Source organism: Chelonoidis abingdonii, chromosome 19, assembly GCF_003597395.2.
Source record: "Chelonoidis abingdonii isolate Lonesome George chromosome 19, CheloAbing_2.0, whole genome shotgun sequence".
In the NCBI taxonomy this organism is placed as follows: domain Eukaryota; kingdom Metazoa; phylum Chordata; order Testudines; family Testudinidae; genus Chelonoidis; species Chelonoidis abingdonii.
The window spans coordinates 7,451,855-7,473,909 of record NC_133787.1 but is presented as its reverse complement, the minus strand read 5'-3'; the positions used below and the strand labels follow the sequence as shown (position 1 = coordinate 7,473,909).

The following is a 22,055-nucleotide window of genomic DNA, read 5'->3' as shown; positions in this document are numbered from 1 at the left end:
CATGTGAGCCTAGTTCAGATGATGTTCCATAGGCTCGGCCTGATACTGAATGCAGCAAAGTCGACCCTAATCCCTACTCAGAGGATAGAATTCATCGGAGCTCTCCTGGGCTCCGGTCAAGCCAGGGCATTTCTTCCGGAAACTTCCTTTCTCACCATGGACACCATCATAAACAAGCTCAGGCGAAATTGTCTGAAACTGCTCGGCCATATGACTGCCTGTACATATGCAGTACAGCACACCAGGCTGCAGGTCCCCCCCCCACTTCAGGCTTGGCTAGCCTTGGTGTACAGGCCGAACTGAGACCTCCTGCACAAGTTGGTCACGCTCACTCCTCCAGTTATTGACTCCCTCAGGTAGTGGCTTGACCTGCAAGCAGTATGTGCGGGAGTGCCCTTCTCTGGGCCCCAACCCTCGCTGTCTCTAGTAACGAACGTGTCAGCGATGGGTTGGGGGGCGTACTTAGGAAGAATCAGGACTCGAGGTCTGTGGGTCCCAAGCTGAACTTTTGCTTCACATCAGCGTCAGGAGGGTTGGCCTTGCTTGCCAGATATTTCAAACCCATCTGCAGGATAGATGGGTATCAGAATTGACAGACGTTAAAACAGTGATGTTCTATATAAATAAACAGGGTGGTGCTCACTCCTCTCCCCTGTGTCAGGAAGCCCTCAAGCTGTGGGACTTCTACATTGCCCACTCCATACATCTGCAGGCATCGCACCTTCTGGGCTCTCAGAACGAACTGGCCGATCATCTCAGCAGATCCTTTCACAACCACGAGTGGTCCCTCCACCCGGATGTCATAATCAACATCCTCCAGACGTGGGGATTTCTCCATCTAGAGTTGTTTGCAACATGGATCAACAGGAAATGTCAGCAGTTCTGTTCCTTCCTGAATCACAGCCCTGGTTTGCTCGCAGATGCCTTTCTCCTCCCTTGGAAGGGACACCTGCTGTACTCATTCTCGCCTTTCCCGCTCGTGCACAAGCTCCTGCTGAAGGTCAGAAGAGAGGGACCATCGCTGTCTTTATAGCGCCAGCATGGCCACGTCAGCACAGGTTCACCACGCTTCTAGACCTGTCAGTGGACAGACGTATAACACAGCCGCTAATCCTGGACTTGATCACTCAGGGCCACGGTCACCTGCAGCATCCCAATCTAGAGTCTCTCCACCTTAGCATGGAATCTCTATGGCTATAGCCCTTGGAGCTCGCATGCTCAGACTCCGTTAGGGAAGTTCTCCTTGACAGCAGAAAACCATCCACTCGAGCCACTTATCTGGCTAAGTGGAAGAGATTCTCGGTCTGGTTTCTGCAAAAAGACACTCAGTCATTACAGACATTTATTCCCATTATCCGGGACTATTTACTACACCTGAAACAGCGGGGCCTGGCAGTGTCATCAATAAAGGTGCACCTGTCTGCCATCTCAGCTTGCCATCCCAGTTCTGCTGGCCAGTCAGTATTCGCTAACCCCGTGGTTGGCCGCTTCCTAAAAGGACTAGGTAGGCTGTACTCCCATGTAAGACAGCCAATCCCGCCCCCGCCCCTCCAGTGGGATGTCAACCTGGTGCTGTCAAGGCTGATAGGCCGGCCCTCCTTTTGAGCCCCTAGCAACTTGCTCTCTCCTCTGCCACTTTCCAGGAAAAATATTTTTCGTGGCCATAACTTCTGCCAGGAGGGTGTCTGAGCTTAAAGCCTTAACATCAGAGTCCCTATACTTTTTTTTTTTTTTAAACAGGACAAGGTACAGTTGTGGCCGCATCCAGCCTCCCTCCTCCCGCCCCCCCAGGTAGTTTCACAATTTCACGCTAATCAGGACATTTTTCTTCCAGTTTTCTTCCCTAAGCCACATGCTAGTAACTGGGAATGGATGCTCCACTCCCTGGATGTCAGATGAGCATTAACTTTTTACCTTGAAAGGGTGAAGCCATTTTGAAAGTCAACACAGCTCTTCGTTGCAATTGCTGAGCGGATGAGGATCTTGTCATGGATCATGGCTTGTATCAGGGCTTGCTACGACCTAGCAAAGATACCTGCGTCAGCATTGACAGTGGACTCCACAAGGGCACAGGCTTCCTCGGCAGCGTTCCTGGTGCAAGTACCCGTTCAGGACATCTGCAGGGCAGCAAGGTGGTCATCACCTCTACATCGCACTATGCCGTTACTCAGCAGGTTAGAGACGATGCAGCATTTGGCAGAGTGGTGCTGCAGTCTGCGACTTGGTGAACTCTGACCCCTCCTCCTGGGAACTGCTTGGGAGTCACCTACTTGGAATCAACATGAGCAAGCACTCAAAGAAAAAACAAAACAAAACGGTTACCTACCTCTTGTAACTGTTGTTCTTTGAGATGTGTTGCTCATGTCCATTCCAAGACCTGCCCGCCTATCCCTCTGTTGGAGTACTCCAGCAAGAAGGAACTGAGGAGGTGGCAGGTTGGCAGGGACCTATATACACTGCCATGAAGGGGTGACTCCAGGAGGCAGCACAGCCTACCCGACGGGTACCGCTACGGGATGAACCTTCTGATGACGGCATGTGGTGCGCACACATCTATTGGGAATGGACTTAAGCAACGTATCTCAAAGAACAACTGTTACTAAAAGTAGGTCATCATTTTTTCCATCACATTCACTGAGCCACAAAAATTCCATGGAACAACCTGATTTAAAAAGAATCCAGAGGCCTAGCTGGAATTCAAATCTAAAGTGGCAAAACAGGGAACTAAACCTGCTCCTGAAGCTCTTCTAATAAGAAGTGAAAGGTGGGATGTGGGAATGCAAAAGGAAGGGGAACACAATTTTGTAAACTCCTGGAATTCTTTTTGTGTGTTGCTGAAAGGTGGAGACAATGGATATTTAAAGAACATACTGTCGCTCTAGCAGTTCTCATCTCTGGCAGATTGTTAATAAAAATGATTTTCAAAACCATAAAGGTTATGAGGAAACTAAAACTGGAGGAAAGAAAATTAGACATGTTTTAAAAAAATCCCTCTAACAGTTGCTTGCTAGTTTGAAATGCATTTTAAATTCAGATGTTAACTTGTGCTTTTCAGCCTGTCAGTCATACAGCCTTGTAGAGTAGCAGCCACATATATGTTCAGTGCTGCAAAACGATAGTGGAGGAGAAAGAAATCAGATTCAGAGATGAAAGCCTCAATCTTTATATTTGTGGCATTCAGGCATTGACTGAAAAGTGACATTGTCACAACGAACCCACCCACCCCCAGCTTGTGTTAGCAGTTGAGATCTCATCAGTGAATAATGACGGAGTCCATAATTTAGCATTTCTTTAAATAGTTCTGCAATTTATCTGGCACAGCAGAGGGAGAGACTGCAAAGCACCATTTCTGCCTTCACCTCTGTTTCCCAGGAAACCTGCTTTAACAGCTTCTTTGTTCTTCAGAACAAAGCTTTTGTCATTATTTAGGTGGGTTTAGAGAAATATGTATCAGCTGATTTGTCACTGGAAGAAGCATAGAAACACTTTTAAATATCGGGGTCCGTTAGGAATGACCATTAAAGATTTTTAAAATGTGAGTTGATTGGTATATATTGTGTTTTTAAACATGTGTTTTTAGTTTGAGGAAATTATTAGTCTTACTACTTAAATTCACCAGTCTTTAATTATTAATAATCTCATGGGCATGTTTTTCATATTTTAAATGTCTCCATATTTTATATAATTCTTCACTGCACTGCTACCAAGAAATGAAAATAGCATGTAAATCCATATCTATTATTCTGCATAATGTAGCTAAAAATGATGGTCCAAATTTGGCTCAATATTATTTGAGTCAAGGGGTTGCAAAACACCAATGTTCTGAGCTTCTGATAAGTTTCTGGGTGCAATTCCTGGTTCTGGGACCCTATTAGCTAAGAGACAGCTTCTCTCCCTTTGCTATACTACTGATCTTGTATTTAGTTATTTTGATTTAAGTGCAAGAATGCACCTGTCCAAAGCTCTTAAACTGTTCCCAATTTACAGTCACAATCCATGCAGGACAATATACCCAGCAATGTAACAGAGCTGGAGCTCAACAAAAATTATAGAAGCGTAACCAGCCCTTGAGTCAAAGCAGAAAAATATACCCCAGTCGTTCCATAAGGCTCCTGCAAATAGTCATTGCCATGTGCCTGGAAGGTCAATAGATTTGGGCCATTTTAGACTAAAATTGGGGAGACAAGGAGCCCTTGTAAAGAACATCTTGCCAACTGTTCCTCTCGTCTATACCCAGGGGCGTCCAGTTTAAAAATCTCCACTGACAGAAGCTGTGGCATTAACACACACAGAGAGATACTCTGATATGCAGAACCTAGGCCATTTAAGGACATAGGTACTGCCATTCTGGACCATGGCAGAATTCATCTAATCCAGTGTACTGTATCTGACAGTGGCAATACCAGGTGCTTCAGAGGAAGATGCAAGAAAACCCTAAGTGGCAATTATGGAATATCCTGCCCATAGGTGAAAAGTGGTACCTAGAGTTTTGACTAGGTGCCAGAGAAATCCAAAACCAATCAATCAATCAGCTAAATTTCATTTCCCAAGTCGCTGCTGACATAATAAATGATCCCAGGACAGACACACTGGGAAGTAAACCAAAAAAGCCACGTTAACATAAATCCTTGTTAAAATCAAAGGGGAAAATCAATATTTTGTCAAATACAAAGGGACAAAACTGGGAGGGAAAGGTTTTAAAAAAATATTTTCAGGTATCTGCTTGACACTACTTTAATAGTAGCAGATAATAAACTTGGCAGTGTGATTTTAATACTGTGTCTTTTTAAGTCTTATGAATTTTTTGGTGTGAAATATTGATTTTAAACAAATGCAGTAACAAAATATAATAATGTCCAGTTTAGGAGAGGAGAGTTAAATAGAGATCCCTCGTTAACGCAGCAAAAATGAGAAGCTCTATCTTGTTTCAGATGCTGAATAAAAGTGTTATTTAACGGAAGGTGGATATTATATTGCAATTAATCGCAGTAAGTGCTGCCAAAGCACAACAAATTTCAACAGATCTGAAGATAGCTTGACTGGACTAAACAGGAAGTGAAAAGAAAACCCATCCTGGAGCTGACTTCAAACAAAGACTGTTTAAAAATAAAGACTTGCTTCGAGAGGCAGGCATGGCAAGCTGAGCCCTTCCAGTCATGGATATAACATGTCATTAAGCAGTGTCTTGAGGTGATCTGATCTACATACAAAAGTATTAATACTCTGGATAGGTTACAAATAGGGAAAATAAGACATTTGACAATATTGATAAAGTGAAGCCCAATAGATAATGGCTGGGGTCCAGCCAGCCATAACTAGCTTTAACATTAATCTGCTTATTTTAAAAACTATCCAGCCCCGCATTCTGCTTATCAGAATAAGTAAGTAATTCCAACTTAGAGGCCATATAGGTGGACATGTGTTTTGCTTTATAAATACATAACTTAATATAATTAATTATAAGAGAATACTGTGCAAAGGCGAACTGGCATTAAAAAAATGACTCCTCCTACCAAAACACAGGAGGAGATGTTAACAAACATATTTTGAATTGGAGGGAATTGTATTTTGGTAAAATCCAAACACCTGCTCTGTCGTGATTTTATGTCCCGTTGGAAATAGCTTCTTTCCAATAGCATTGAGCATTCACATTTAGCCATGGCTGTACAGACGAACGGGCCTGCAATTTTGTGGGGGCCATTTGACAATGCAACCTTGTCACACCACAGTAGAATGGATTTAGCTTATTCCACCTTTAAGAGAAGAACAGAATCTTAACACAGAGAAGTTGTGGTGAGGTATCCCCCGGTACCAAGCCAGTATGTCTCAAGCCTGGGTCACCTTTGTGGATGAGAAAATGGTTTATTCTCCAGGTCCAATCACTCACTGACCTCTCTCTGCTAAAGATACCAACAATGGAGAGCCAACTTTGGTAGGTAGCGTAATGTTCCTATTCCTTTGTGAGTCTCAATACAGTTCAGTGGGGCAAAATAGGAACATAAGAATTGCCACACAGGATGGAGCGAATGATCCTTCAAGTTCAATGTCTTGTCTCTGACCAAAGCCAATATCAAATGCTTTGCAGGAAGGTATGCAGCATTGTAATAAACAATATTGTAATAAACCATAAGCGGAAAAATAATTATAGAATGTTTTCTGAGGGGGTTCCTTCCTAATCGGAAAAAGCGAATGGTTGGTTTGTGTGCTGACCCAGGAAGGCTTCTGTCCTTTTATACATTTAGCATTAAGATTACATGGTACTAAGCTTACAATAAAGTAGTTTAATGACATTGAGTGTGGATTTCTATATGTGAATAATTCAGCAATAGGTTGCTGTGTTTTGCCTCTTGAGCAGCGGCAGCTCCAGGCACCAGTGCTCCAAGCGCTGGTGCTTGGGGCGGCAAGCCGTGGTGGGTGCCCTGCCGGTCCCTGCGAGGGCAGCAGTCAGGCAGCCTTCGACAGCTTGCCTGTAGGAGGTCCGCCGGTCCCGTGGCTTTGGCGGCAATTTGGTGGTGGGTATGCCGAAGCCACGGGACCGGCAGACTTCCCCCAGGCAAGCTGCCGAAGGCAGCCTGTCTGCCATGCTTGGGTCAGCAAAAAAGCTAGAGCCGCGTCTGCTCTTGAGCATGTCTGGCCTGCAAGCAGTTTTGCATTCCCTGTCTTGTGGATAGGTAAGTGGTAGAAACAAACACAATGGAGTGGTTTGAGCTGTTTGGTGTGGTGCATCACAAAGAGGCTGAACCAAAAACGCATGCTAAAGAGCTGCTATATTTGAACAGACTCCTTAATCACTACTGTATTTCTTGTTCAACAGCCCAGTTTCATCAGTGAGTTGGGTCCTCCAGGTCGCAGCTCTTTGGATAGCGTGGAGATGGCCTATGCCCGACAAGTGAGTATGCTGAAAGGGGATAACAAATCATTGCCAATGTGTCTTAGCCACGACCGACATGAGAAAACAAAATGGGAGAAGTCCTGAGTGAGTGAAAAGAGGACAGGGATGACAGCATCTGGCTGGGGTTAAAATGCAGTCAAGAAAAGACAAGAAACTTAGCCTGACTTTTTCCTCAGAAATGTGCTGCTCTATCTACTGCATCTAAAGGTGATGCTGATACCATGTGTAATTATCCATATCATTCATGGTTATATAGTAAATGGAAACTTTTTTATTCTTTTTATGTGCGACTTTCCAAACTCATGTTAAAATGTCAAAGTATTCAAACCAATACTCTACATTCTTGTAGTTTTTCAGATTTCAAAGGTACCCTTTGTGACTGGGGAGGTGGCGGTGGGGAAAGAGATTCAAATATTAATTATGGCAGTTATCAAGTTATATCCAGTTTGAACTGGTCACTTATGAGGAACTGCAGAACACCAGGGCTGAATTATAAGGCTGCATTGGAACTGATCTGAAAAATTTCAGGAGAAGATATTAAATCTATTCATAATCATGAGCAATTCCTTTTATATTTAAAGACTAAGGTTCTGATTACCAGTAATGTTGGAAGCAAAATAAAAGACAGGGACTTGATTTTCAGAATTGCACATGCAAAACTGTGCACCAGTTCCTTGCACTGAATTACCAGGATTACATGCATAAATCAGGTATTTGTGCAGACAGATGGCTAGTTACACATCTGTTCTGCCATTTCTATATGCAGTCATGGTAACTGTGCAGAATTAGTTACACACTGATAAACATGTTTTTTAAAATTGGGGCCGAAATACCTCTGTTCACTTAGCATCAGTTCTGATTCTGTTCTATTTGTTGTTAATCCATAATTAATTAGTTGGCTCCCATCTACACTGTAGAACTACGGCGCTGAAGCCCCCATACAATAGGTTCAAACCATGTTTTTAGATTACAGAAAGATCATTCCTCATTTTTCTGGAATAGACTTAGTTTACTCTAATAGCCCATGAATAAAGGAATACTTCTAAATTCAATAAATAAGAAACTATCAGATCCCCTACTGCAAAAACCCAAGGACCTGAATTTTAAAGGTACTTGCACCTTCAGCTGCTGTGGATTTCAATGGAAGTTTAGGGTGCTCGGCACCTCTAAAAATCAGATTGTTACAAACTGTCTCAGTATGGTGTCAGTAGCTATTTAATAAAACTACAGTGAAGTTCTTTTTAATACGGGATAAAATAATTGTTCCATGCAGCAGCCCAGAACTATTCACAGGAACACAGTGAAGTTCAATTTAAATGACTGTCCAGTAATGGAATAGTTCAGAGGCCAAGCCCACTGCTGTAGTGGTAGAGGAATGCATTACCATCATGGGGAGCAGTCTGGATCCTGAAGCACAGTTTCTTTCATCTATGCTAGGAACGCTGAGGAGACAGTAGTATATCCAGCTGCTGGAGAGTAGGGGGAGCCTTTTATCAGTCGCCAACACTCCCTTTTAGGTAAATGCCTAGAAGGTTTTCAGAGGGAACTCTGATTAGCCCTTTTACCTGGAAGAGAAGGTTTTTGGGCTGGGAATGAAGGAAAATGTTGCAAAGTAGTAGCCAAAATAAGATCAAGATTTTTAAAAATGGGTGTTAGGCTCCTAAATCCTTATTCAGGCACCTAAAAGAGTGTGCTGAAGTCACCTCTGAATGGATGTGCCCAAATGAGGGTTTAGCAGCAATTTTTTTAAATCTTGACCTAACATCTAATACACAAATAACTGAACTGTAATGGAAAATCGATCTGTTCAATGCATATATTCCTCCATGCGCCAATTACAGTCCTCAATCCTTAAAAATTCCAAGAAGAGAGGGCAATGTTAGTGCAGCTTGGTCAACGTTCAGTGGAATTCGCTCTGCAGGGCAGATAATCTCTTGCAGGACTGGAGGAATTTTAAGGCTGTAGGATGGTTATGAAAGGAATACTTTTTTCTCTTGCAACACAGCTTCATTTAACAAGTTTCTTCTGTACAGGTTGCTCTGGGTCAGGGTTTTATAAACACTGCTACCACTAAGGGACTTAATATTATGGTTTCCAGAATTCTGTTCCTGCCTCTTCAACAGAAATGAGTGGTGTACAGTGAAATGTCACTCTGGCAATCATATATCTGCCAGCACTTTTCCCTCCTATGTTGCAGTTAGTCTGACATAGCAACCAGTGCAAAGCTCTGCCATGCAGAACAACTGAATAACTGTATCGTTCCTGACATTCAGGCAGGGCTGGGGCTGTGGTAGTGTTGTGGAGGTGCATTTCATGTTGCTGCCCATCCCTCCCCTTCTGTCCTGGATAGAAGGCAGCTGATGTGGGAAGAAAACTGGCTAGAGACCCTGAAGGTCATCCAGTCTTGAAGCCTGTTTCAAATTCTGCTGCTGTAGCAGGGTGGAGGAAAGAACCATATGCACTGTGAAAATTGCTCACTTTTGATACGTTTCAGATTTATATTTATAATGAGAAGATAGTGAACGGACATCTGCAGCCTAACCTAGTAGACTTTTGTGTTGCTGTTGCTGAACAGGATGATAAGGTAATGCCAATAAGTTAACATAGGGAGATGTACTTAATCCGCTTTCAGCTGTGATTAGCAGCCTGCTGATATTTACAAAAATGTACTGATACCACAAGAAAAAAATTGCATTGCTTACAGAAAATAATGGGCCAGGAATGCAGTCTTCTTCAGTACAGCAGGGTCCATGTGGTAACTCTGGGACTGAAATTCTGTTTACAATGAGGTAGAAAAAAATGCCCTGTTTCATTGCATTGTGATCCTTAGAAACAAATATTTCACTTTAAATGGATCCTGTTATGTCTTGCTTTAAAAACAGGACCCCATGATATCCACGTGTGCCATTGTTTACATGTACTTTCAAAGAGTTTGTGAATGAAAGGGCTAATTTTCAGATCTGGATGACGGAAAATGTAGGTTGGTCCCCAATAATAATACTGGCTTGTGTTTAAACCCAAGCACCAATTAAATAGCCTTGCAGTGGCTTTAAATCAACATTAAATCTCCTTTTCCTATTTCACTCCTTCAGCTGGATTGCTAGGATAGCAGACTCCTTGAAATATATTGTGCTGTGAACTTTAATTCATCAAGTCTCAGCTTTGTTCCAGATTGTGCCACCTATCTGGGAAAGCCCTCCACCTTCTTGCTGTCCTGTGGCAGTCTCTAAAGGTGCTATTGCAAAATAACACTGCTTTTGGCCTTGCTGCTGTTTTTGCTTTTCTTGTTTTCCTGCCACAATATGTCATATTACAGTAACACCTCATAGTTCCCATAAGCACCAGGGATGCATTGTGCTAGGCATGCTCCAAATGCACAGCTGGACATAGTACCTGAGCCAGAGATATTCATTGTATAATTTAGTAATTCTAACCTTTTACTGAATATTGCAGCTCTTTTGTATTCTTTTTCTGAACTTATGGATTATTTTATTTTTGTGTAAGTTATCCTTTTTTAAAAACAAAATCCTTGAAGAAACTACCAGTTGGATAGATATCTTGCAGGTGATGAAAGAGCCTGATTCTGCTCCAATTACATTGGTGTAAGTCAGGAATGACTCCATTGCAATGGAAAAGCAGAGTCTCGCTCAGAGAGCTTTCAGACGAAAGAATAGCAGGGAGGGGCTTTTATCAAGAAGGGTAAAATAAAAAGGTATAAAGATGTTTTTATTGTTGTTATCCATACATCAGTGTCCTTCAGACAACTGTTCTCGATGAGGTGGGTGTAAGCTTAAAGCAGAAGAGTTGTAAGGACAGAGGTTGAATGCATGTGTGACTCACGCTTGGGGGAAGAAAGGAAGCTCTAGATCAGTACAAGTGATAGTGACTACCGTACTTATAACACTCCCCTGCTTTCCTCCAAAACAAACGCACAGACTATGGAGAGCTGTAGGAAGAGGACAGGGAAATGACTAATACTGGCAAGTAAAGCCTGTGCGGAGGTTGCCAAGCCAGGTGTCCAAAATTTCTTGGCCATCTAACAAACCTAACTGACTTTGAAAGTACACCTGTAATTGAGATCTAACGGACTCTGAGGGCTTTGAGCAATTCTGTATTCATTTTAACGGAGACAACTCAAGGAGTTTCAGTGCTCTTGTCACATTGAAGTATCGTGGGTGAAATTCCGACCTCATTGGAGTCAATGGCAAAACTCCCATTGATTTCAGTATGGTCAGGCTTTCTTCTCATGTGTCTTACTATTTTACCTGTGTGTATTGATAACTTAATCCACATGAGCATTTAGAACTAGGCTCCAGGATCTCAACATTTTTCAGAATGTGGATCACATCTGAACAAAGAGAGAGAGAGTCTTGTGGATACATCCCCTCTTGTTTGTGATTCCATAACTTCACAGGGAAACTACAGCAATTGTTTATCTGGAAACTATGGCTAGGAAAGTATTTATTTGTTTAGAGTGATATAATAACTGGAAACAAGGAAGCAGAGCCATCACCAAGTCCCCAAACAGCTCTCTGAAAGCCATGGTCAGTCTGTGGACCACAGTCAGGCAAAATCTTTGCAGGCAAATGCTCCTTTAAAGGGGGTAATGCAGAGAAGGTTGGGAACATCGTTATCAGCCTAACTCTGGTATGCGTCCTGTCACCTGCACTCATTCTGTCAGGCAGACAGAGATGGCTTACCCTGATGTGTGCTTCTAATGTCTTCATTATAAGTCTTGACTAGCTGTAACTTAACCTTTTTTATGTAAATGCTCATACTGCTCAGACTAGGTAAATCTCTAATGGCTGTAGTAATCACTGTTGTATGAACGGGTTCATTTCTAGAATATCTCTGATATGTGGGCCATGGTTAAACTAATGACAGAGGTATTGCTGGTTCCTGCAAGCGATGCGTTGAAAGTCCGGACCAACATGGAGGTGCGCATGGAGTTTGTAAGGCAGGCTCTGCGTTACCTAGAACAAAGGTAAGGCAAACATAATGGAGAAAAGCATCCTTGAGAGTTCCTAAGTAATTACGTACAGCAACAACTTTCCTGTGTCTCCACTGGTATTCTCTAAATAGATACATGCACACACTGAAGGTTAATGAAAAAGACAGGACAACCTAATTCTGTCTTCAGAAATGCCAGTTCCCTATCATGCTGCTGCTCTGCAGGGCTGAGAGCAGCCACTGGGATAGAGAGCTATTCCAGTTTTGAAAAAATTCTTGAGTCCATTGGGAGACTGTTTTGAAGACCTAACCACTCTTTATTATTCCTTTTCTGTCACTCTTTATGTACTTGCCACAGTGGCAAACAGGCGCTGAACATAATACAACTAATTGAACTAGATAAATTATCCCCGCCTAAAAAAAAAAAGTCTCCCTCTTCATTCCCTTTGGGATGCTAATGACATGGTGATACTAGAAACTAGAGCTGGATGAAAGTGGGGAGCATGCTTTGCTGAAAAGTTCTGTAAATGCAATTCTCCTTCCTTTTCATGCAGTGACCCTGAACATTTTTGTGTGTGAAATTGCAGGAGACTGCAGCTGAAGTGTATGGAAAGGGGCGAGGGAGGGAATTCTTTCATAACTCCATGCTTGTGAGACTGCAAAAGGAGCTAGATGTGGCCTGGTTTCTGTTGGGTGTGTTTCCAGTAGAAGTCCTGCAATGTTTAAGTTTGCCATGAACAAACCCACTACTGCATTTGTTCCTAATGATTATGAAGCCTGTTGTTCTCCCACCTGCCTCTCCAAGTTACTGTGTGAAAACACTGGTAAATCAATAGCCAGCGTTTTATCAGTTTGCTTGTAGGGAAGAGGGCCATAGAGAGTCTGATGGAATTTAGGCCAGGCAGTCCAGACACAGATCATCAGTCCCAGCAAATATCACAAACTGATACATGCATAGAACAACTGCAGCAGCAGGTAGAATGTCCATGAAGTTAGGATTCGATACAAGATTCCACTGACTGTGTGTTCAGTATTACAAAAGCTGAACTGTTTGTTGCATGCGTAATCACAGAGCTGACTATGAGAGTGTCCTTCCTTCCAACAGCTGCCATTAGCTGGAAAGTATGATCGTAGAGAGCAACCAATAGATATAACTTACTCCAGTTTTGTGTAGGGGTTGCTGAGGCACTGGAGCCTGATGCAGTATGTTGGGATGAGGTGTTTCCCCCTCCCATCATAGCCTCCTTCTGACCACGAACAGTTGGTTGCCAGGCCTCATCAGTATGCTGTCGCTCATTATCACTCATGGGCTTCATGGCAGCATGCTCATCTGTTTCCAGATGAATTGACGCATCAGAAGAATCCTCTGCTGCAAATTCTTTAGCATTAGCGATGCACAACAGGCCAATTCGGGTCTTAATCCAATTCGCTGAGTATCCAGCTTGGTAAATGATCACAGCCACATTAATTGCAAGCATAAAGCAGGCATGCAGTTGCATACACATTTTTGTCTCGCACTTTTTTTGAAATGAGACCCTTCAGGCTTACTATTTTTAAAGCCCAACTAACATGCTTTGCAGCATTAAATTGTGTTTGCCTTGAATTGGCCTACTGGCAAAGCAGACCCTTATGAGAGTGAACTTTCCCTGCTGGAGTCATCACGCCCCACCACCCCTTCAGGTATGCCTTCGGTAAACTGAAGTCACTCACAGCTGGCCTTGTGTCAGGTCATTTACAGCAGACAGCTGTGGTCTTAAACCCCGAGGAACACATACTTAACTCAACCATAACTCTAGAGTTTCTATGAGGTGCCACTCTGATACTTTACTGAATGTAGCATAGCTTTTCACACATGCATTTCAGTCTCACATATTAGTCTTCTAGCCTGATTTTTTGTAGCTTGCACACTAGCTAGAAGGCTGTTGAATTTCATTAGTTCATTATTGGCTGAAGGAAAAACAGGAACTTGTCTGTCCAAGCCATCCATATAGTGTTACTACCGTTTTTTAACTCATATTCCGGCCCATTCCCTGTAGTTTCAGTACATGGAGAGATTTTTATTAACTTGCCTTGGTGAACTACTTTCACTGCTTCCTGTAGGTGTTCTCAGATCCACTTTTCGTGTGTAGAGATTTTGTATCTAATTTCTCTTTTTCCCCTGTGGTTCCCTTATGGTAAGTCAATGTCTCTGAAGTTTATCATTAAGGCCCTACTTAATTTGTAGTGTGGTGGAAATTGCAGATCCCACAATATTAGGCTTCCATCGCAGTTTTGATTTTAATTTTCTTGCTTTGCACACTCCACAATTTTGCATATATTTCGAGGTTTGCAACACACTCTTTTTTTTTCTCCATTAGTCCACTAGAACCCCATTTATCCGAGCTGACAATGGCGGGGCTCTGGCTGTCACTTCCACGCATTAGTGCCTGTGATATAGTTGCAGCAAAATTTCTGATTATCAAAAAAAAATTAGCCAATGTAACATAATACTTGAGTGTTTATATTGTTCCAGCAAATATCTCTTAAACAAATAGGTTTGGTCTGACTTTTCCAAATTATTTCCAAAGGTCCATTATTACTTTTCCACAATTTTTCACCTCTTGTCCTCAACTCACAATTATTTGACGAGCATCCCGCCATTCAAGAAGGGTCTTATTTATCATTGCTCCATCACAGAGATGGTGAGAGCGTGCATATGGCATTTTAAATGTTACTTTGTGCTAGTTAGCATCATTAGATGGAAATGTCTTTTGCTAGCATGAGCGTTGAACTGTAGTGCACTGTGAACTTCAAAGCGTACAATTTCTCAAATGATTTCCACATACAAACATCTACATTAAGGAACATAACTTCATGGATCATGTTGTCCCTGCAGTAGTGTTTGCACTTCATAGTAATTCAGTCAAAGATAGGTGGCTGTGTTGACCAGGAAAGGTCATGGGCTTTTTGCAGGGCTTGTGTTTTACTTTTATTAAAATGCTTTTTTACAGTTACAAGGATTATACTTTGGTGACAGTCTTTGGAAACTTACACCAGGCTCAATTGGGTGGAGTACCTGGGACCTACCAACTAGTCTGCAGTTTCCTTAATATCAAACTCCCAGCACCTGTACCCGGTCTCCAGGTATGTGCAGTGCTGTTACTGATGCAGCCAAAGTGACATTGCACACTTCCTTCACACTAGCGTAGGCGAGATGCCAGTGCAACCCCCGATGATTTTATTTTATTTAGATTGCATTAGGCAGTGCTCTCTTTTTTCCCCCCTCCTGAATAACAGTAACAGTTCATTGGTAAAATGGAGTATAGTAGATGGAAATCACTTGACTTGCTTTGAAACAGTTACAAAATGGTGATTTTCTATATTTAAGCCTTAGAATTATGCATGTTAGAATTTACTCTTAAAAGAGCATTCAAATATATCCAACTGTTTAAGATAGAAAAAATCATACAGCTGTAGTTTTAAAGGGCTAAATTTAAACATATAAAAAGCAGTTTTCTTTTTGCTGCAGCAGATTGCAGGTGCAAGTAATTTTGGTCACGACTTTGCACTCATAATGCTGTGCTGGCACAGTTGCTGCTATTGAGATGTCTAACTACTGAACCTGAAGCACAGGCAGAAATCAGGTGTTCAGCAATCTAACCCAAACCAGCTCCACCCACCCGTAACTGTAAGTGCAAAGTTGTGCCAACAGTTACGTGAACTGCAAAATTGTAGGTGCAACTAGGGAGGCTGGGTTGAGACCCTGTCAAAAATTAGATGAAAGATTTGCAAATGCAGACAACTGGAAACAAAATAGTTGAAATTCAGCTCATTCTTTGCTGACCTGCTGAGACCCAAGTTTAATGTTTGTTCCCAGCAGTAACAGCATCACTAATACTTTGTGGCCTAATCCAAACAAAGCCCTTTGTAACAACTTCCACTGACTTAATTGGGCTTTGGATCAGCCCCTGAATGGAGAGCAGGAAATGCAATTCCTTAGTCTGTTATCAGTGCTAGAGAATTGCCTCAATTTTTGCAACTGGAACTTTGTTTTCTGCAGCTGACAAGTTTCTGAGATCACCTTTTAAATAAAATCCAAATAACTGACAATAATTGGAAATAGCTCTCTTTACAGAATTACCTCCTACTGAAGTAATAGTCTGAAGTGAACCCTTTTTTATACTTATGGCTTCTGTACGCTAAAGCTTTGTATCCACTTGAAGTTGGAATTCATTTTACAGTTTTTGTTTGGTCCCTGTCTGTAGCTGGGTGTATCTTCTCCCCAGCCAGGTCCCCTTCCGAGCGAGGAGAATGAACCTCAGTGCTCCAAATAACCCAGCAGAAGTAAAAGAATGTAGCTAGTGGGTGATTCGTGGGAGCTCAGATAGAGACTCACGATGGCTGCCAGCATCATGAAATCATTTATAGGTATATGGATGAGCAAAAAGCTTAGCACATCACTCATTATAGCCAATAAAAATATTTATTCTTTCCATCACCAAGCCCTTGGGAGCTTTTGTGCCTGTTTTCTTAACCGAATTGCATGGGCTCAAGGATGTGGTGATCTTAGCTGTAGAGTGCTTCTGTAGAAAGGTACGAAAAAGCAGTTCAATGGAGCATTTGAGCCTGCTGTTCTGTACCTATTGGCTAGCTACTGTGCAGTGGGAAGATTCTGAATATCTCTCTTTCCTGTGAGAGAGAGATGGCGTGTGAGGGATCAGCTTTTGTTGGACAAACTTGTCTTTCTAACATCCTGGGACTGACACAGCTCTAATAATTCTGTTTCCTATTGGAAGATAGGTGAGGCCTGGCCTAGAAGTGCCAAAATAAATAGTGAGCAGAGAGAGTAGATCTGTATCCAGAACCAGGTTACTGATTCAAATCCCACTCCTGTTCCCTTCCCTCTGTCACTGTGACGTCCTGCAGCTGGAAGGCATAAAGAGTCACTTCCTTCACAGCCCTAGAGAGAGCACACAGCCATGCACTAACAGTGGACTGCCCAGTCGTTGTCTTATGCTCGTCCCATGGGGACTAAGCATGTCACTACTTATGTGATTGAGTTCTACAGACCTGGCTGGTTTATGCTTTTTCCCAGCAAAGTGAAGTGGTCAGTGCAAGTCCCCGGGAAAAAAAGAATATATAGATGCTACTAGTAGGATTGGAGAGCTCTCATCCAGAGGGGAAAATGCGGGGGAGAGTGAACTAAAAGCAGAATATTCTTTAATATTCACAGACGCACACAGCTTCCCCAGAATTTAAATCAAGAGGGCCTGATCCTGCATTTTTGTTACACAAATGGAATTTTGCCTGAAGTCAATGGAGCACTGAGTGTGAGGGAGAACTTGAGTATTTTACTGAAACAAATGAATTAGGTGGTTGACGCATATAAAGAAAAATAAATCAAAGTATTGTGCAAGCTGTTGTTCTATTGTAAAAGTCTTACTTTATTTCCAGGATGGGGAGGTGGAAGGCCATCCTGTTTGGGCGTTGATTTACTATTGCATGCGCTGTGGAGATTTAATCGCCGCTTTGCACGTGGTGAATCGGGCACAGCACCAGCTGGGGGAATTTAAAACCTGGTTCCAGGAGTATATCCACAGTAAAGATAAAAGGTATTGTGAGCTGGGAAAAATCTAAGTGCGGTGAAAAATCACTGTGGAGTAAGGTTTAATGCTTTGGGAGGAAAATGAAAGCCTGAGGTCTCGTGTTGTGAAAATGGCTGGCTAATGTGTACATTGCCTATTTAATTTACACATAAGAAGTTTTCACATTTTTAGTTCATGGCTTTGAAGTCTAGAAACCTCCACAGAGAGAGTGAGTTTGAAAATATGCAGGAATTTACACTTCAAAACTAATTTATTAGTTATAGCTTCAATTTTTTAATGTATGATGCATTTTTTAGATCAGGGTAGGGTATTGGACTTGATAGATCAAAAATCTGATCTGCTGTCATAAACTCTGTATTTTACTCTTTGCTGTGACTGTTTTTACATGACTAGCCATGCAGCAAAGGAAACTAGTATTTTTTATATGATGAACCGGACCTTGTAAAGGGATTCAAGCCTCAGATCTGACCTATGCCTGTTCTCCCTCTCATATACCCCTCCTTCCCCATCACTTCACAGAGTGCAGGTGGCTTAGAGCTAGTCCTGCTGGAATTTGTGAGAAGTACTCTGGTCTCTGAGAGCAGAGAAGAGCTGGGAAGAGTGTCCCTGTGTTGGGATGCTGTCCAGGACCTGAGGAATTGAGGGCATTGGGAAACCAGGCACAGGTCAGCATCACCCCTTAGGGTATGTCTACACTGCAACTAGACACCCGCAGCTAGCCCGTGCCAGCCGACTTGGGCTTGCAGGGCTCGGGCTGCGGGGCTGTTTCATTGCAGTGTAGACTTCCGGGGTTGGGCTGGAGCCTGAACGTCTATAGCACAATTTTATAGCCCCACAGCCCGAGCGCCATGAGGCCAAGTTAGCTGACCCAGGCCAGCCGTGGGTCTCTTATTGCAGTGTAGACGTACCCTCTATGTCTCACTCCCCCTTGTGACAGAATTATTACGACAAACTAAGGCCCCAGTCCTGCAAATGCATTGAGCACAGTGGGACTAGTTTTGTGTGTAAAATTACTCAAGTACATACGTTCTTGCAGGATCCAGGTCTAAAAGAGTAAATATGAAAAATGCAACAAATGCCATTAATCAAATTCTATATTTGTTTCTTGCCTAATGTAGATTGATTCATAGACTAGTCTGACTCTCCTAAAATCTGAAACGGTGCACATCATAGCATGACTATTCCAGAATCCTTGGCGAAGAATCTATCATTGGTTCTGTTACAAACATTTTAATATTATATGTTATAATTGATTTTGTCTGACTTTATTACAGCTATAAAAATGTGCTCTGGCTACAGACTTGACAAACAAGAGAGCACATTTCATTTTTATTGGTTTGACTCTAGGTTTTTCTCCAAGGAAAACGTGTCATAGAACACATTGTGGTAATATTTAACGATAAAGATGAAACAGTGCTCCTCATAAGGGGCTTGATGCAACAACTCCTTCCTTGCTTGAGTAATGTTTACTCACCCGAGTATTTCCATTGACCTCTGTGACTGATAATTAAGTGAGAGAGGTGATGTAGCCTCAGGTCCAAATAGTTGATGCCCACGTAAGGTGATATAAACACGTTCTTAAAACTGCTCGCTCTAGTTTTCCATTTTGGTGTTTTTTCAAAAGTCTTTCCATTCATCATCATCACGTGTGTGTGTGTATATATGTGTTAGCTAATTTGAGGGAGAGAAGTGTTTTTTACATGTTATGCAAATGATATTAGCATTACTAGGGCTGAAGGTTTGCCATGGTGGTTTCTCTGTTTGCCTGTAATTTCTGCATGGGAATACTCTGTGTGGGTCGTCCCACTGGCCCTGTGTGGAAGGGTGTTGAAGATGGAGCCCACCCCGCACTCACGCCACAGAGTCAGCTCCTGTGCCCCGTTGGGCCTACCTCCCCACTCTGGGTGTTGCAAGCTGGTGTATGGGGTCACAGTGCCACTCAGGTTTGGCCCTGCCACCCTCTGTCACAACTGCTGGGAGAGGTGGAAAGTGCCTGGGCCCTCCATCATGATGAAAGGGTGGCCAGGGCAAACCTGAGCAGCGCTGTAACCCCATATGCCAGGTCACAACACCCGGCATGGGAAGCCAGGCACAGCCCAAGGTGACTGCGAGGGAGGGCTAACTCTCCAGTGCCCCTCTCTCCTCCTTAGGCCCTTACCAGGCCAGGATTAGGGCTTCAGAGTCAGGGTGGAGAGTGCTGCTGCGGGTGGTCAGTGTCCCCTCGATGTGGCGAGGAGGAGGCAATGGCCATTGTGGAGGAAGGTGACACTGGAGTGCTGGGATTTTGAAGAGGTGTAGTTGAATTTCGTTTGTCAGGGCATTTTTGTATCAAAACTCACGGAGCATTCACTAAACCCGTGATTTTTACTAAAGTTACCCTGACTACATGATTTTTCCCCATGACAGATCTGCAGCTCTAATGGTTATTTATCTATTTATTTGCAATCCTAAGTGGTAGGTTCAATGATTGCCTTGCAATATGTGTTTCTCAATCAGACATTTACATGCATTTCACTCATCCCTCTCAACCTGTACCCTGCATGTGTTTATCTGTTTCATTGTGTTTTAACAGGGAGAAGGTTGGAATTTGTAGGTGTTCTGAGGCTTCTTGTATAATCATTTGATTTTATTTTTTAGATTGTCCCCTGCCACTGAAAACAAACTTCGCCTCCATTACAGACGAGCGCTGAGGAACAATACAGACCCGTACAAAAGAGCTGTTTATTGTATCATAGGCCGGTGTGACACTGCTGATAACCACAGTGAAGTTGCTGACAAAACAGAAGATTATCTTTGGCTAAAGGTAAGTGTGATTTCTGTACTAGGATTCAATAGGCCACATCCTCAGCTGGTGTAAATCAGCATTGGTCCATTGACTTCAGCGATCTTCACTGAGGTTCACTAGATGAGGATCTGACCTCCGTGTACTTACAGCTATTGGAAGGTGAGGAAGGGTGGCCCTTTCTCCGGCGTTACACAGAGTTATTCTGCCTCCCAGTACATTCCAATCTTAGGTCTTTCTGCTGCATTAAAATGACATGGTTTAAGGCTGTTGTGGTAGCAAAATGGTGGCAGAAACCTGTCCCAACTCCATTCTGTCATTTCCTGTGCCACCAAAGCTGACATTAGCGTGAAGTCAGCTTACTTGTCCTCTGTGGGAAGAGAGTGGTTCTCCTCACTCAACAGTAATTCCCTTCAGCTGATTAAGGAGCATAACTAACTTGTTGCAAAGAGGTCCTTTACAGTTCATCCTTCCTGGATGGAACTTGGCTGAAATGTTGGCCTGGAAATTGAGAGAAGAAGAAAATGTGAATACCTCTCTACAGTATTGGGGGTTCCACGGAGGGAATTTGGGTAAATACTGGTCATTTGGGTATTTTTTCCTCCTATATGGAAGCCAAGGAATTAGAATAGCGAGTTTGCTGTGTCAATGCAAAATATCATCATTATTATTGTGGCTTGTGCCCCATGGATTTCATTTGATTGCATGCATAACTGTGAAGAAATCCTAAGGTGTGTCAAGATGGAATTCTGCTATTCTTCTTTCTCCTATCTTCATGCTCCAGCAATTGATTTAACTTAGCTCCAGTTTCTGACCATTAGTCAGCTCCTGGAAGAGCACTTTTCAATTGCCTCCATCATACAGGAGAAAGTTACTTAAAAATCTGTGTTTCTCCTTTTTTGTGTATAGCTGAACCAGGTGTGTTTTGATGATGATGGTACCAGCTCCCCCCAGGACAGGTTAACGTTATCACAATTCCAGAAACAACTGCTTGAAGACTATGGTAAGGGAGTTTTTGTGGGACTGACTCTTCTGCTGGGATTCAGCCTTTGCTTAAAGCACTTTCTACTTCTTATGTAAACTCTAAAATCCAGTTAGACACTTCAGCTTACTTCTGAGTCTCTGAGAGCCCTCAGATACAGTTACTCCCTGACAGGAATAGCAGATTTCATAAGAACTGCTAAATGGTTCATATGCCTTTTTAATAGTCCAGGTAATTAACACCCGTATGCTGCCCAGAGCCAGAGTCCCTTGCGTTCTGTCTGTTTCAAATTGTAGATTGTTTTCTCTCTTCCTGGATCTGCTAAACTCTTCTAGTAGAGCTGCCAGTTACTGGAATCAAAGGAAGAAAATGGAGTCTCTCTGTCTCAGGAATGTCTTTCTTTCCAACATCTGTCTGAACACTTCAGCCCCTCAGTTACTGCCCATAGGTTACCATACCAAGTTACTCAGTGAAGCCTCAAGCTAGTGAATATGGCAGGAGCTTGGCTGTATAAATTGTGGTCATTTCCACTTTGGAAGGTTTTGAGAGTGGGCGAGCGACAAGATGAGAGCGTCCAGTTCCTCCCCTGGATGTCTGTATTCAAAATTCACCTGGTCATTCTGACTGCTGAAATAATATAGGGCTTGATTCTCCACTGCCCTGCACTTGTGTCATTGCACCCTTGTACAGGGAGTGCAGAGAGAGTGTAAACTGCTACCAGTGCTGCGAGTGGGTGGAGAATTCTGATTTGGTGGTGTTTTACACTTGCTTTGCACAGGGGTAAATGTTGACACAAAGTTCAGGACAGTGAAGAATCTGTCCCCATCGAGGCACCTTGGTCAGGAGGGAGAAGAGGGACTCCTT

General features: G+C 42.8%; 1 protein-coding gene across 8 annotated transcripts in view; it reads left to right on the top strand.

Moving 5' to 3' along the window:
• The window catches only part of NUP93 (nucleoporin 93), a 133,145-nt gene that overhangs the window by 95,885 nt on the left and 15,205 nt on the right, over positions 1–22,055 (top strand). For 6 of the 8 annotated variants that reach the window (XM_032774037.2, XM_032774040.2, XM_075073708.1 and 3 more), the window contains 7 exons: positions 6,815–6,889; positions 9,387–9,476; positions 11,737–11,876; positions 14,833–14,965; positions 17,276–17,433; positions 20,065–20,230; positions 21,119–21,212. In XM_032774037.2, coding sequence (XP_032629928.1) covers positions 6,815–6,889; positions 9,387–9,476; positions 11,737–11,876; positions 14,833–14,965; positions 17,276–17,433; positions 20,065–20,230; positions 21,119–21,212 — 856 coding nt within the window. The remainder of the gene's footprint in view (positions 1–6,814; positions 6,890–9,386; positions 9,477–11,736; positions 11,877–14,832; positions 14,966–17,275; positions 17,434–20,064; positions 20,231–21,118; positions 21,213–22,055) is intronic. The other 2 variants (XM_032774036.2, XM_075073709.1) reach the window with 1 other exon arrangement.